Raw genomic sequence first — 12,923 nt, 5'->3', positions numbered from 1 at the left:
AGTTGTAAGGTTTAATTAATGTGTAAATAATGCTTGAATCAAAAGGGGGTCATTAGATCTCCAGGTGAAATATTACAATTTGGACATGATTTGAACAGAAACCTGCTTTTAAGTGTCAGAACTAGTTTCTGAAGGTGAAACAGCTTTTCCCAGCCAACTCAGAATTTCTCCAGCTGTGAAGTGCAAGGTCCTGAGGACCCCTGGAACCTGCTCCTACCTTGCCTTTTGCACCACACTCCCTGCAAAGACCTGCACCATGCAATCTGTTTGCAGCTCAGTCTCGTGCCCAGCAAGGAAACCCCACGCTCCTACAGTTTTGCCCTTTCTTTGCCTTCCCTGTGCAGCCCTGTGGATGCCCCGGGCGCTCCCGCACGTGCGTGCGCGCAGCCCGGCACACAAACTACTTCGAAGGCGGCAGGCACATGCCCGCAGACACGCGAGCAGCCCCGACGCGGCGGGAAAGGCGAGTCCCACGCTCCCTCCTCCCCCACGGCTTTGGGTCGGGGCGGCTACGGCAGCTCCATGGGGCCAAGGCTCCCTGCATGTGGCAGCGGAGCGGAGAGCCTGTGCGCCCATGAATGCCGGGCCGTGATTGGAGCGCCCAGGCCAGACCCCGTTGTAAAACGAAAGTAGATTGGCAGAGGCCCAGCGGCATGTGCCTGCTGCCTGGCTTTGTATACACACTTGCCTGCTTCGCCCTTTAACAATGGGCGAGGGGAGCTGCTCGGCCCCATGGCAGAGCTGAGCTGCGGGGCCACGCGGCGGGGAGATGGCCCCGGGGCGCTGAGCTGAGCTGTGGCTCGGGGTGAGTGGGGGCTGCGCTGGGAGCGGCGGGGAAGTTGCCGCTGGCGGGGGTCGCCTGCCCCGCCCGGCCCTTTGTTGTGTCGGGCCGGGACCCCTGCCCTGCGCTCCCCCTCCGCCGGGCTTTCCCCGGGGCTGTGCCGGGGGGGCGGGATTCCGGCCCTGCAGCCAGCCCCGGGGCTGCACGGCGAGGCTGGAGCGCAGCCCAGCTGGGGGGCGAGGCTGCTTCTTAGCCTCCCCCTCGGGTCTCTGCGCTGCGCTCCCCCGCCCCGCCCCGGGCTCTCAGCTGTGTGCGGGAGCGGGGCTGCCTGCGCTCCGGGGCGAAGGGCCGGGCAGGCGAGTGAGCGCTGAGGGGAGAGGGGGAGCTGCCGTCACTGGGTGCAGCTGAAGAGGGGCTGCAGCGGGTAGGGCGCGCGTGCACCCGGGCTCCACGGCTGAACTAAGGGGCGCCGCTCCCCTCTCTCTTGCGCAGACTTCGGCTGCTGCCTTTCGCCCTGTGCCGCTGTGACTCCCTGCCGCGCCGGACTGTCCCATGGAGCTGGAGGGGCAGTGGTGGAAAGGACAGCTGGCCGCCGACATCCACCAAGCCCTTCGCTACAAGGTACCTCGACCGGGGGGGGCTTCTGGGATTTTGCCGCGGAGGGAGGCGGCCTAGATCCCTCGCTCTGATGCCGCCTTCGGGCTGCACTGGCGTGAGGCTCCTCTCTTCCCTTCCTGGGTGGCAGGAGAACGGGCTCGGACAGCCCTCTGGAAGGGAGTGAGAGGGCAGTTCCCTGGACAGGCTAGTGGGGCAGGCGACTTCCTTTTGTCTCCTGCTTCTGTAAGCAGCTCCACTGTCTCTTGTCGCTAGAGCATTGAGCCACGGGGACCCTCTGGCTGGGCATCTGAAACTCTCGTGTATCGAAACTGTACAACCAGCTGCTCCATCAGCCAAAAGGGCTGGGGGGGTCTTGGGAGGGCGCATTAATTAACTGGGTTTTTGCGAGATGCTTTGGGCTGCTCAGGTGGAAAGATTTGCGTATGTTCCCACTGTCATTCACGTTTAAAAGTAAATTGGCACTTGAACGGTAGCACTTGATTGCATTTTAGCCCCCTAAGTACATAAAGGTATTGATTCCCTTGGGACAGTGGAGCTGGTTGGCTCCTTTAAGACAAGGGAGGGGAGGAGGAGTTGTATCACTGATTTCCCCCGTCGCTGTTTAACATGTCTTGGTAGAAACTTCCCCGACTTGTTAAGAATGCTGGACCCTAATTTTCTGGTACCCTCCCAGGAGGCAGACTGCAAAATAAAAAACAGAAACACAGTAACCTTGATGACCGTTACTGTAAGTCAATGTTAAACTTTGTTGGAAGTCTTGGAAATAACAATGGTTATAAATAATCTGCTATATAAAGGAGAGGGAAAACATGCTAGGTTAAAGTCAAGTGAACTAAAAATGCAGGGAAAGAGATTTGGCTCCAGTGCATGCTACAACTGAACTGCTGAGATATGTAATGTCTCTAAGTATATCCTGTTCTGATTATCTGAGTATTTACCCAACTAGCCTGTTTTTCTCCTATCTCTACCCTTTGGTCGTGATGTATTCAGTCCTTTTATTTATTTAGTTTTGAAGTATTAATAGAGCCATACTTTTTTTTTAACATAGTGGAAGCTAGAGACCATGTAGAAGAGCGCTGTAAAGTGGGTCTACTAACAATAATAAATGTTAGGACAAGCCTGTTTTGAAACTCCTCTTAGCTGGGAGTTGTCTCATTTCAATGTTTGCTGATATTGCTTCTTGATAATGATAAGGCTCACCTCCCCCTTCCCCCAACAGTTGTAAATATGTTTACAATGATTTAGCCTAGTAAAAATGTAGCTAAGCAGTTTTGGTGACTGTATTAATTTTCTTAAGGGCCTGATTACTTCCCTAATGCACATTACTGGGCCCATGTATAAGAAACAACTAGTACATTAGAGTTTTTATTTACAAAGAAAAGTAGTAAATTCCAGACAATTTTAGTAATCTTACAGTTTGGAACTATTAAAGGAGTGGTTATAATTTTACAACTTTTATGTTACTCTTGTGACAAGGTATGTGTGTACTCAACTGTTCGTTTTCTTCCCCTCCCCCTTTTCCCCCCCTATTGCTGCCCCTGATACAGAAGCAGCAAGTTGGGGGGGGGGAGAACAGGAGCTGGTGCTGGGGGTGCTTAAAAGCCGGTTCCCCTCAGCACTGTCTCCGTGATGCCGCCTGCCTCTCCCCTGCATTGCTGCCCCATCAAAGGCAGCACCTGTTTCGAGGGAGTGGGGTGTAGGAGAGAGTGCCATGAAGCAGTCTCTGCCCATGGCAGGCTGAAGCTCACTGCCTGCAGCCAGCCTGGGCCACCACGAACTGGGGCTGTTGGACTCGGTGTGAGCCATGCCGGCCCTGGACCCCTGTAGCTCTGAATTTTAAATGTAGTAAGAGCTGCCTGGCTCTTACTACATTTAAAAGGCAGAGGTGCAGAGGTCCAGGACCCAGCACACGCTAGTTCTGAGAGCTACCCCAGCTGCAGCTCTGCAGAGTGCCTTCCCTTATCAGCTACACAATTAGTCAATACAAATTGTATCAACTACATGATTAGCCAAATACCCACTCTTTAGCATCCTTACTTATGATGTGCCAGAGGTCAACTAAATGACCATGATGGTCCCTTATTGCCTGAAACTCTATGGATTTATACACTTTTTTTTGTTATCTCAGCTCTACCTGGTGTCACCGAACCAGGAAATTTTATTGTAATAAGAATTATATTCCAAATCCATACCTAATCTGGATTCCAGAGGGTACCTCTCTCTCTCTTTTTTTTTTTTTTTTTTTTTTTTTTGTCCATTTGGAATAGTGGAGATCAGCTGTGCTCTTTTGGCTGCAGTTGCCTGAAATCCTGCTTTTCAAAGTGAAGAATACCATGCTATCAGTTAGACTCCTGTCCTTGGAACGTTCTGTGCTTATAGTCAGACTATGCCATAAGAATTTTTCTTAGTCAGTCAGTAGGCTTGACTGAATGTTATTTGGCTTGTTTGTTTCTATGTTTTGGGCCAAGTGAACTTGATAAGTGTCCTATTTTAAATGATTGTTCTGCAGAATCTAGATAGTCCTTGTATAGGTATTCTAAAATAATAAATAGAAATTCCCAGCAGGAGAACAGTTCTACTGTGTGAAAATACATACCAAAATTGTGACTGCACCACTTAAAAACTGCTTTAAAAAGTCTTCTATATATTAATCCAGTCAATTTTCATATGTATCTTTCTCACGTGAATTTGCATAAAAATAATGATTGTGCAACAACTATATGCTGCTCTCTATCTAGGAGTTAAAGCTGCCCTCCTACAAAGGCCAGTCTCCCCAGTTAAATCTGAGAAGATATTTTGCAGACCTGATTGCCATTGTGAGCAATCGCTTCAGACTCTGTCCTGCTGCACGACATCTTGCTGTCTATCTATTGGACCTCTTTATGGACCGCTATGATATATCCATTCAGCAGCTGCATGTGGTTGCTCTTTCCTGTTTACTTTTAGCAAGTAAGTATGTCAGTAATTTAACTGGCTTTCATTCTTCTACCAACTAAAGAATCATCTTGAGGTGATCAAGCAGATTGAGAAAGCAAATTATGCATAAAAGATCTGCACAGTAGAATTTGATCCAATACACAGACCTCTCTCGAAACTCTTGTTTCAGCTTATGATGGTATTTGGTGAAGGGCACGAAGGACACTAATGGCTACAATCACAGAACAGTGTTTATCACAAATAAATTGAAGTTTTTAAAAAAATGTTAGGAAGGAATTGCAAGGCAAGAAAATCCTTCTCTTTAAGGGAAGTCACCTGTCATCTCCAAGTTGCCAAATTGTGCATAGGAAAAAGAAGAAAAGTCTCATCTGCTGTAGATGCAGAAAAGACATCTTGAATATCACTTTTGGATTTATATAATCTTGTGAGAACTAAAATATGAAAAAAATGGTTAAAGTAAATGGGTACCCTTTACAACTGGAAAAACCAAGAAAATTGAGTGGACTCTGTCCCATTGCAACTGAAGAATCCTCATTTACTTAAAGAACATACACTTTTTCTACAAAATTTGAAATTCAAAAAGGAGGAAGGTAAGGTGAAACTGAGGGCATGTCTATGCAGCAGGGCTAAAACCAAAATAAGCTGTGCAACTTAAGCTACGTCAATTGCGTAGCTTAAGTCAAAATAGCTTATTTCAGCTTTTGGTGCTGTCTACACAGCAGGAAGTCCAACTCCTGTAACTTTCATTTTACGAGGAGTAAGGGCAGTAGGAGGAAGAGTGGTTTTTCTTGGAGTAAGAAGTCCTCCAGCTCAACATTATTTTGATATTATGTCGAAATAACTGCTTATAGTGTAGACACGTGCCCTGCTATTTCGGAATGATATCAGTTATTCCGAAATAACACTGCTGTGTAGACATAGCCTGAGGTAGCAATATGGGTCTTGCTGTGCTAGGTGCTGTACAAACATAGAACAAAAAGATCGTCCCTCTCCCAGGGATGTACAATTTAAGTACTGACACACATTTAAAAGGAGAGAATTATGGAAGTTGACATAATTGACAGTAAGCATTTCTAGGTACACATTACTGAAACTCACTTGATTTAGACTAGGGATGTTAGATAGCAATTAATTGAATAGTTGTGTAACTTAACAAAATATTATCAGTTACACAATTATTCAATAGTCCCCGGAGTGAGGCCTGCAGCCAGTGTGCTCCCAGGGAGTTCCCTGCTTCTGTTCGTTGCTGCCTCTGTATCAGTGGCAGCAGTGTGGGGTACCATCAGCCCCTTTCTGCAGGGGTCTGAGCTACCTGTGGACAGAGGGGCTGTGCTGGTATCTCATGGAGCAGCCACTGTCCGCAACAAGCTTGGGCCCGCTGCAGACGGAAGCTGCCCTGCGACAGCCTCCCCTACCTCCTTCCCCTGCTGCTGCCTCTGATGGAAGCAGCAGCATGAGGGGGCGGGAGGGGTAGCCTGCTTCACAAAGCTGTCACACTTAAAAGCCAGCTCCCTCCTGTGCCTCCCACCCCCCGCAGCTTGTATAAGCTGATATGCACAGGAAGCTGGCTTGAAAGCCTCCTTCTCCTCTCCATGCTGCTGCCTCTCTAGGGGTATGTCTACACTAGCTCGTTAAGTCAAGCTAGGTAGGCAAATCAGGCAACCGGAGTTGCAAATGAAGCCCGGGATTTAAATATCTCAGGCTTTATGTGCATGTTCCCGTCTGGCCGCCATTTTAAAATCCCCCTTCATTCGAACGAACTGCCCGCGGCTACACGCAGCAGTTTAAAGTTAATCCGAACTAAGTCCTTAAACTAAGAATAAATTAAGGATTTAGTTCAGATTAACTTTAAACTGCCGCGTGTAGCAGCGGGCAGTTCATTCGAACGAAGGGGGATTTTAAAATGGCGGCCGGATGGGAACATGCAAATAAAGCCCGGGATATTTAAATCCCAGGCTTCATTTGCAACTCCGGTTGCCTGATTTGCCTACCTAGCTCGAATTAACGAGCTAGTGTAGACATACCCTATGAGAGGCAGCAGCATGGGGCAGGCGGCTCCATGGATCCTGTGCTCATGGAGAGCTAGCTTAAAAACCCACTCCCTACAGAACTGACTCCTGCTTTTCCCCCTTCCCACTCCCTTGCTGCCTCTTATACAGTGTGTAGTAAAAAAGATAAAACTGGGCTTATCAATTAATCAGTTTATTGTGTACTCAACTAAACACTGGCATCCTAAATTCAGACCGAAGGGCTTAATTTCCAGTTAAGTCAGTTATTGAATTTAAACATTGCCATGAACATGGAAATGTACATTAAAGCCTCTGTACCAAGTTGATTTTTCTTAACTGTACTTAGAAGGAAAAACTTCCTTTTTAAAAAAGCTAAAATCTAATGGTGGACTCTTGCACTATTTTTAAGATAATCTCAGTGGTATTTCAGTGATTTTTTTTGGGGGGGGAGGGGAGGTTTAAAATAACTTACTGAACAAGTAGTAGCAATTTATGAATTAGTCGGGCAACACAATACCATTATCAGTATTCTCTCTCTGCAACTGGCCTTGTCTCTTTATAGCTTTTTTCATACAGACAACAGGAAGTGTGACACTGCTGTAATATCCTATAAGTTGCATAGCAACTATCAGCAAAAGCGTAACCCTTGACAGCATGTCCCTCCTCTCCTCAGTCAAACCATCCCTTGAACTGTGCATGCAGGAGACTATTTGACATGGCAAAATAATTGTGTAATAAGTGTAATGTTAACAGTACTAGCAAATGTTGTTTGGTATCATACTCATGTTTCTCATTTATATTTTTATTTCTCTCTCCCTGCCCCAAGGTAAATTTGAAGAAAAGGAAGATAGTGTCCCGAAGCTCGAACAATTGAACAGCTTAGGTTGTATGACTAACATGAATCTGGTATTAACAAAACAGAACTTGCTACACATGGAGCTGTTGTTGCTAGAAACATTCCAGTGGAACTTGTGCCTCCCAACTGCTGCTCATTTCATCGAATATTACCTTTCAATTGCTGTCCATGAGACAGATCTCCATGATGGCTGGCCAATGGTTTCCTTAGAGAAGACCAAGTTATACATGGCAAAATATGCTGATTATTTTCTGGAAGTATCTCTGCAAGGTGTGTTGCATGGTTTGGTTTAGTTCAGTCTTATTTCTTAAATAATATTTGTGTCTAACTCATCTAAACAATTTTTGTGTCTATCCAGATCATGCATTTTTAAATTATGCTCCTTCATTAGTGGCTACTGCATGTGTGGCTTCTTCAAGAATTATCCTACGCCTCTCTCCAACATGGCCAACTCGACTGCATCGTCTTACTGCATACTCCTGGGATTTTATGGTTCCGTGTATTGAACGACTATTAATGTAAGTTTGTTGGTGTTTCATTTGTAAAGCTATGTCTCCATAACATATTGAGGACACTTAAACTAAAAACAGTATTTACAGAAATAATGTTGGCAGTGAGCTTGTGTAGCATCTATGTCAAAAGTGTTCCAAGTACTATACAATATTTATTAAATAATTAAACCAACCTAAAACCTTTCCAACTTTCAGAAAACCTCACCTGACCTAACTCCTTTAAGTTTCCTCCCCCTAGCAAATAAAATACTCAGACAAAAGAACAGAATAAACAAGATATGCAGCATGGTCTGAACATCACCAAACTTGGGCTGCGGTGGGCAGTCAGGTTGTCCAAAAACTGGAGTTCAGGGGAAGGACTTTGAGTGCATTTGGGGTGCTGTAGCACAATGTTTCTCAACCAGTGGTACAAGTACCCGGAAAGGTACTCAAGAGAAATCTGGGGGGTACGTCAACACAACTGAAATTTGGAGAACTGAATTTTTGTTTTAAGTTTTACAGCGTTTTATTATTTTTATACTTTCTATACCCAAAAATGTCATTCCCCACCCGGCTACGATTAAGATGTCTAAACAAATGTGTTGCAATGGTAGAAAAAAAGTGTGTGTCTGAAAACTGTAGGTACTGGGATACTCTTTTTAAAAAAAAAAAGTTGAGAAACACTGCTGTAGCAGATCTCAGCTGTCACAAATGCACATGTGGAAGCAGATTCCTTTAACACCTGGTTCCCAATCTAAAGCTCTATGCAGATAATTGAATTTAATAGATATCCACTGAACTGTACTGAGCACATGGAAGATCTACTTAAGCCTCAGGAATTTAGCGCTTTCTGAGTAGAGGATGCAGTCACTGGAGCAGGTTACAAAAGTGGGGATAGTCTGGGAGGGGCCCATAACTGAGAGGTGAAGGCTTGCTGCCTTATTATTAATAAATGGAAAAATGGCAGGCCAGTGCTATCTACACATCAGATGTGCCAGGGCATCCAGTAGGACCACAAAATTGAATCATATAAAAATGGTGAAGATACATTCCCAATTCATCAATTCCATTCTTCTAGATGAATCCCTAGGTCAACAGCATCATTTCCCTCTTGTTGGCATTTGCTCTCGTTCACCTCCAGACTTTGGTTAGCACATAAAGAAGAGAGAAATCTGAATCCAGACTCTCTAAAATAAACTGTCCTCTCTAGGAAGGTGGCACTCTTGTCCATAGCCATCTCCCTTGGTGGCCTTGTACTGTATACAGTAATGATGAATTACAGTATCAAACCTTGTCTAAGAACAAAGATACCAAGAACCCCATTAGGGTGGGAAAGTAAGTACTGAACACCTCTCTGGAAGACCAAAGGGATGGAGCTACCACAGTGTCACTTCAGCAAGGCACCCCAAGCAAGTTGGTAATCCTCACAATCACAGTAGTATCAATGACTCTGAGGGATTGAGATGATTACAGTACAATCATGCATTGCTAGAAACTGATTAGCCACCATAAATGTCACTTTCTAATTCTCATACGCTAATGTCACTGCAGTGTTGTATGTCTAGCAAATACTATGCTACTGACATCTTTATATCCAACCAGGCTAATTTCATTAACTCTTAAATGCAAATTCTTTTATTAACATTGTAGCCTTTTAAGATGTTCTTGGCCCTAGTTTTTAAAATCATTTAAACTTCTTAGTGTGCCTATTAAGAAGCAATTCATGTTCTTTAATGACTTTAAGCATAGTTTTCAATATTTAATGGCTGTTACAGCTTTACAGTTAGGATACTCTTAAACTTATACATAAAGTAGACTTAAATGGTCTTATTTTCTGTTTGAATCCTAGTGCTCATGACAATGATGTAAAAGAAGCAAATAAGCAAAAAGGACAACATGCCCAGTCTGCACAACATAGTGTGTTTCCCACCCCGGCTCCAACTCCACAGCAGGCTCATGTTCCACAACATGTATCACAGTATCTCCAGGCTCATCAAGCTCCATTACAGTACCACCATCAAACGTCACAACAGCAGAACAGTCAGCAGATTGTGTCATCTAGTCACACGTCCTCTTACCCACTGCAGACTTGCCCTGTCAGTTTACAATCCAGCATGCAGGCTCGAGGTCACCTACAGACTGGTGCTAGTATGTCACTTGCCGTTCCAATAGAAGTAAAGCCATGTATAAGTGTCTCCTACAACCGGAGTTACCAGATCAATGGACGGTATCCTTGTATTACTCCTTGCTTTGAGAGGTGATGAATACAAATTTAGATACCCTAGTTTTTGTCAAACCTCAAATATATTTGAGGGCAAGAATCTAAATAAAAGTAGCACTCTTTCCAGAAGGAGAATAGCTGGATTGGCAACCAAGCGATGAAATAGATTAGCTCGAGTACAGAATCTGCAAAGAATGAGCATGTAGTATGTTTTCTAAAAGGAATGTGTACATGGCAGTTATGTGCTAATACTGTTGACACTCTAGGGCAGTGTGCTCTTAACAGCCACCTTGAAATACAGGTGAAGAGGAAAATGGCTGTGGACTGACTAGCGCCATATCTTTTAATGAAGGAGATATACAGTATTACTTTGAAAAGGCCATATGTATGCAATACTTCCCTACAGGACTGAGTGAGATTTACTTTCAGTAAATTTGAAACTTAAGAATCCATTGAGCAATGTACTTCCCCAGAAACATTGGGACCATGTAGAGAGAGAAACTTTTATTGACAAAATCAGTAATGCAATTACTTGTCATTTTTTGCTCATGTTCTTATGTACAGTATATGTCCAATTTAAGGCACTTGAGTTAGCAGACTTTTGCCTGTTTTTAAGTCTTGTGCCTAACAGGACAGATGCCTTTTTTTCTTTTTCATTTCAGGTGTTTAGAGTAACACTTTCTCACTAACTCAGGGAATTATCTATTTAAAATGACTCTGTGCTGCTTGTGTATATACACTTTACTGGGTGTAATCCAGGCTGATATTTCTTTCAGGTCATCTACAGTGCAGAGTACCAAAGGGATTTGTGTATATATAAAGTCTAACTGTAGTCCTAGCTACTCCCTGCCACCCAATACTGTGTTATCAGATGATGGCAGAGTACTGGTGTTCTCTAAGTGTAAGCTGAACTCCTACTGTACCAGAACTCATAATAGTAGTTGTGAGGTTTTATATTTTATTAACACAACCAATACAGAACATCCTCTAGTCTGAGTCTCTAAATCTATACAGAAAAGGCACCGTTAAATGCTTACAAAAATCCAGTATTTCATATATCAAGCATAATGCACAGTGGAGGGAAATACATTATCAGGTAATACTGGGGCAGCTCATTCTTCTCCTTTATGGAAGATTCCTGTGGAAGAGCAACATTGTATTCTCTCTGCTAGAACAAAAATGTATTTCCAGGTTGAAGGCAGGATGCTTATGACATAGCTGTCTGAGCTGCAATATCATCCACAACTCAAGATGGCCTGAGAGTAGAAATTTTCATTCCTCCAGCCCCAGAGGATGAAGGTGGTGTTGAAGATATGTTAATTGAGAAGTTGCTTGTTTACAAAATCAGGCAGTTGACTCCCCCCCACCCCCCCAAATCTGGTATGGGAGAGGGAATTGATGGAGAGCGCCTTATTGGCTAAAATGTATGTTTGTTTTTTGAGGGGGGGGGTTGGTTTTTTTTGTTTAATTTCTAATGGCAGCACTTAAAAGCATGGTTAAATGGCAGACATGATGCCAGACCTTCTATTATTATACGATCTGCAGAAGTTCACAAACACTCTGTTGCAAATAATATTGGGAGTGAGCAAAGAGTGTATGACATCAATATTAATGTGGAAATGGGGGACATCCCAAAATATTCAGTAGTTGTGGAAGACATTTCTGCTTGTTTTGATGGCTCTTCCTGGAGCTGAACCATAATGTGTTGCAAGAACGCACCCTTAATTATGGAGGAGAAGAAATCCTCTGTTTCTTGTAATTAGTTTAACACACATCACATTTCAAATTGTCATTTTTCATGAGGAGGGGTTGAGTGGAGGGTTGGGAAAAAGTGTAAGGGTGAGTTGATACTCTACTTCATGTTAGAGAATAAACTACCAGGTGAGCACAGTAACTTATTTTACCTCCTTAAAGAGCTACCTTTTTTTCCCCTTCATCTCTCCCCTCCAAATTATTTCTTTTTTTTAGGAGGGAAAGTACATGCAAGTTTCCTACCTCCTAAAATGCCTGAGTTGTATTTCATTGATGCTTGAAGAGAGAGGGAATAAATAAATCCAAAAGGGAAACTGTCTTCCATCTTCAGATTTCAGTTCAATGCTATGTCCAAGTTTTCAGTCTAACTACCTCATTTATATGAATGTACAGTTTTCTGATGGACCATGACTTGAAATAACAGATGCCTGTAGTGTTTTGTCTGTTAAATGCATATATTGGCTATATGTCATCTTTAATGATGATGGAGCAGTATAGATTGTTTTGAAATATTAGTAAATCTATCAAGTATTTTGCATATAAAAGTAGGTAATTAACACTGGAATTATAGAGGTGATTATTCAATTAGTTGATACTTCAAGGTCTACATATAGTAAGATATTTTGATTGTATTTTAAGATCTTAGGCTTAACTGTAAAAGAATCCACTACATGCTTTTTGGGAGGGGGATTTAATTTATTTAGTTTGATACTGTAATGTCAGATGCAATGCAAATAGAGAAAGGAGCGTGCACTGTGAACAATTTCAGTGTGTTATTTAAAAAGGGCTTTATCAGTGTTCATTAAGTACACTACTTCAAGTTGTTACTGAGAGAACCAGAATGTGCATTTTATGGCATAATTTAAAATGTTCATAAATGCACAACATTGACAATAATGGAATCTGGATGAGTGCTATGCACTTGGATTTTTTTAAAAATAAAACTAGTTTTGAGTAAATCTGTCTCGTGTGTGTGTGTGTGGCTTTTTTTATTTTATTTTAAATGCCTGAATTGACCAATGTGGAACTTCATTCCAACCACAGCTGTTGAACTTGAGGGTTCTCTTCACATCTCTCCTGTGGCAGCAGTCAATGTATTCCTAACTCTATTTATAACAACAAAACAGGAAGGAAATTGTGCAGGGAGGGTTTGAAAAAAATCTACCGCATGAGCCAGAATATTGTATACTTCAACGATATTGTATCCATTGTACAGCTGCATCAGAGAAAGAAATAGCTTAACTGCAATAGTAGGAAA

General features: G+C 43.2%; 1 protein-coding gene across 2 annotated transcripts; it reads left to right on the top strand.

Annotated features, from left to right (window-relative positions):
• Positions 1-617: 617 nt before the first annotated feature.
• Positions 618-12,628, top strand: CCNJ (cyclin J). 2 transcript variants are annotated; one of them, XM_025179762.3, is made up of 6 exons: positions 618-805; positions 1,274-1,402; positions 4,138-4,348; positions 7,172-7,471; positions 7,593-7,719; positions 9,542-12,628. In XM_025179762.3, the coding sequence occupies exons 2-6, from the start codon at positions 1,334-1,336 to the stop codon at positions 9,951-9,953; spliced, it is 1,119 nt and encodes a 372-aa protein (XP_025035547.2). In that variant the 5' UTR covers positions 618-805; positions 1,274-1,333; the 3' UTR covers positions 9,954-12,628. The 2 variants fall into 2 exon arrangements, with proteins under 2 accessions (XP_025035547.2, XP_006113232.2); XM_006113170.5 differs by having other exon boundaries at positions 621-805; positions 7,560-7,719.
• Positions 12,629-12,923: the final 295 nt, after the last annotated feature.

The sequence above is a fragment of the Pelodiscus sinensis genome, chromosome 8 (genome assembly GCF_052426305.1).
Source record: "Pelodiscus sinensis isolate ZL-2025 chromosome 8, ASM5242630v1, whole genome shotgun sequence".
Classification (NCBI taxonomy): Eukaryota; Metazoa; Chordata; order Testudines; family Trionychidae; genus Pelodiscus; species Pelodiscus sinensis.
This window is presented reverse-complemented; position numbering and strand designations above follow the sequence as displayed.

Excerpts from the sequence above, each read along its gene's own strand:
- CCNJ (XM_006113170.5), top strand. The coding sequence starts at position 1,334 with ATGGAGCTGGAGGGGCAGTGGTGGAAAGGACAGCTGGCCGCCGACATC. Across the intron at positions 1,403-4,137 it reads ACCAAGCCCTTCGCTACAAG|GAGTTAAAGCTGCCCTCCTA; the intron begins GTACCTCGACCG and ends CTCTCTATCTAG. Across the intron at positions 7,720-9,541 it reads TGTATTGAACGACTATTAAT|TGCTCATGACAATGATGTAA; the intron begins GTAAGTTTGTTG and ends TTTGAATCCTAG.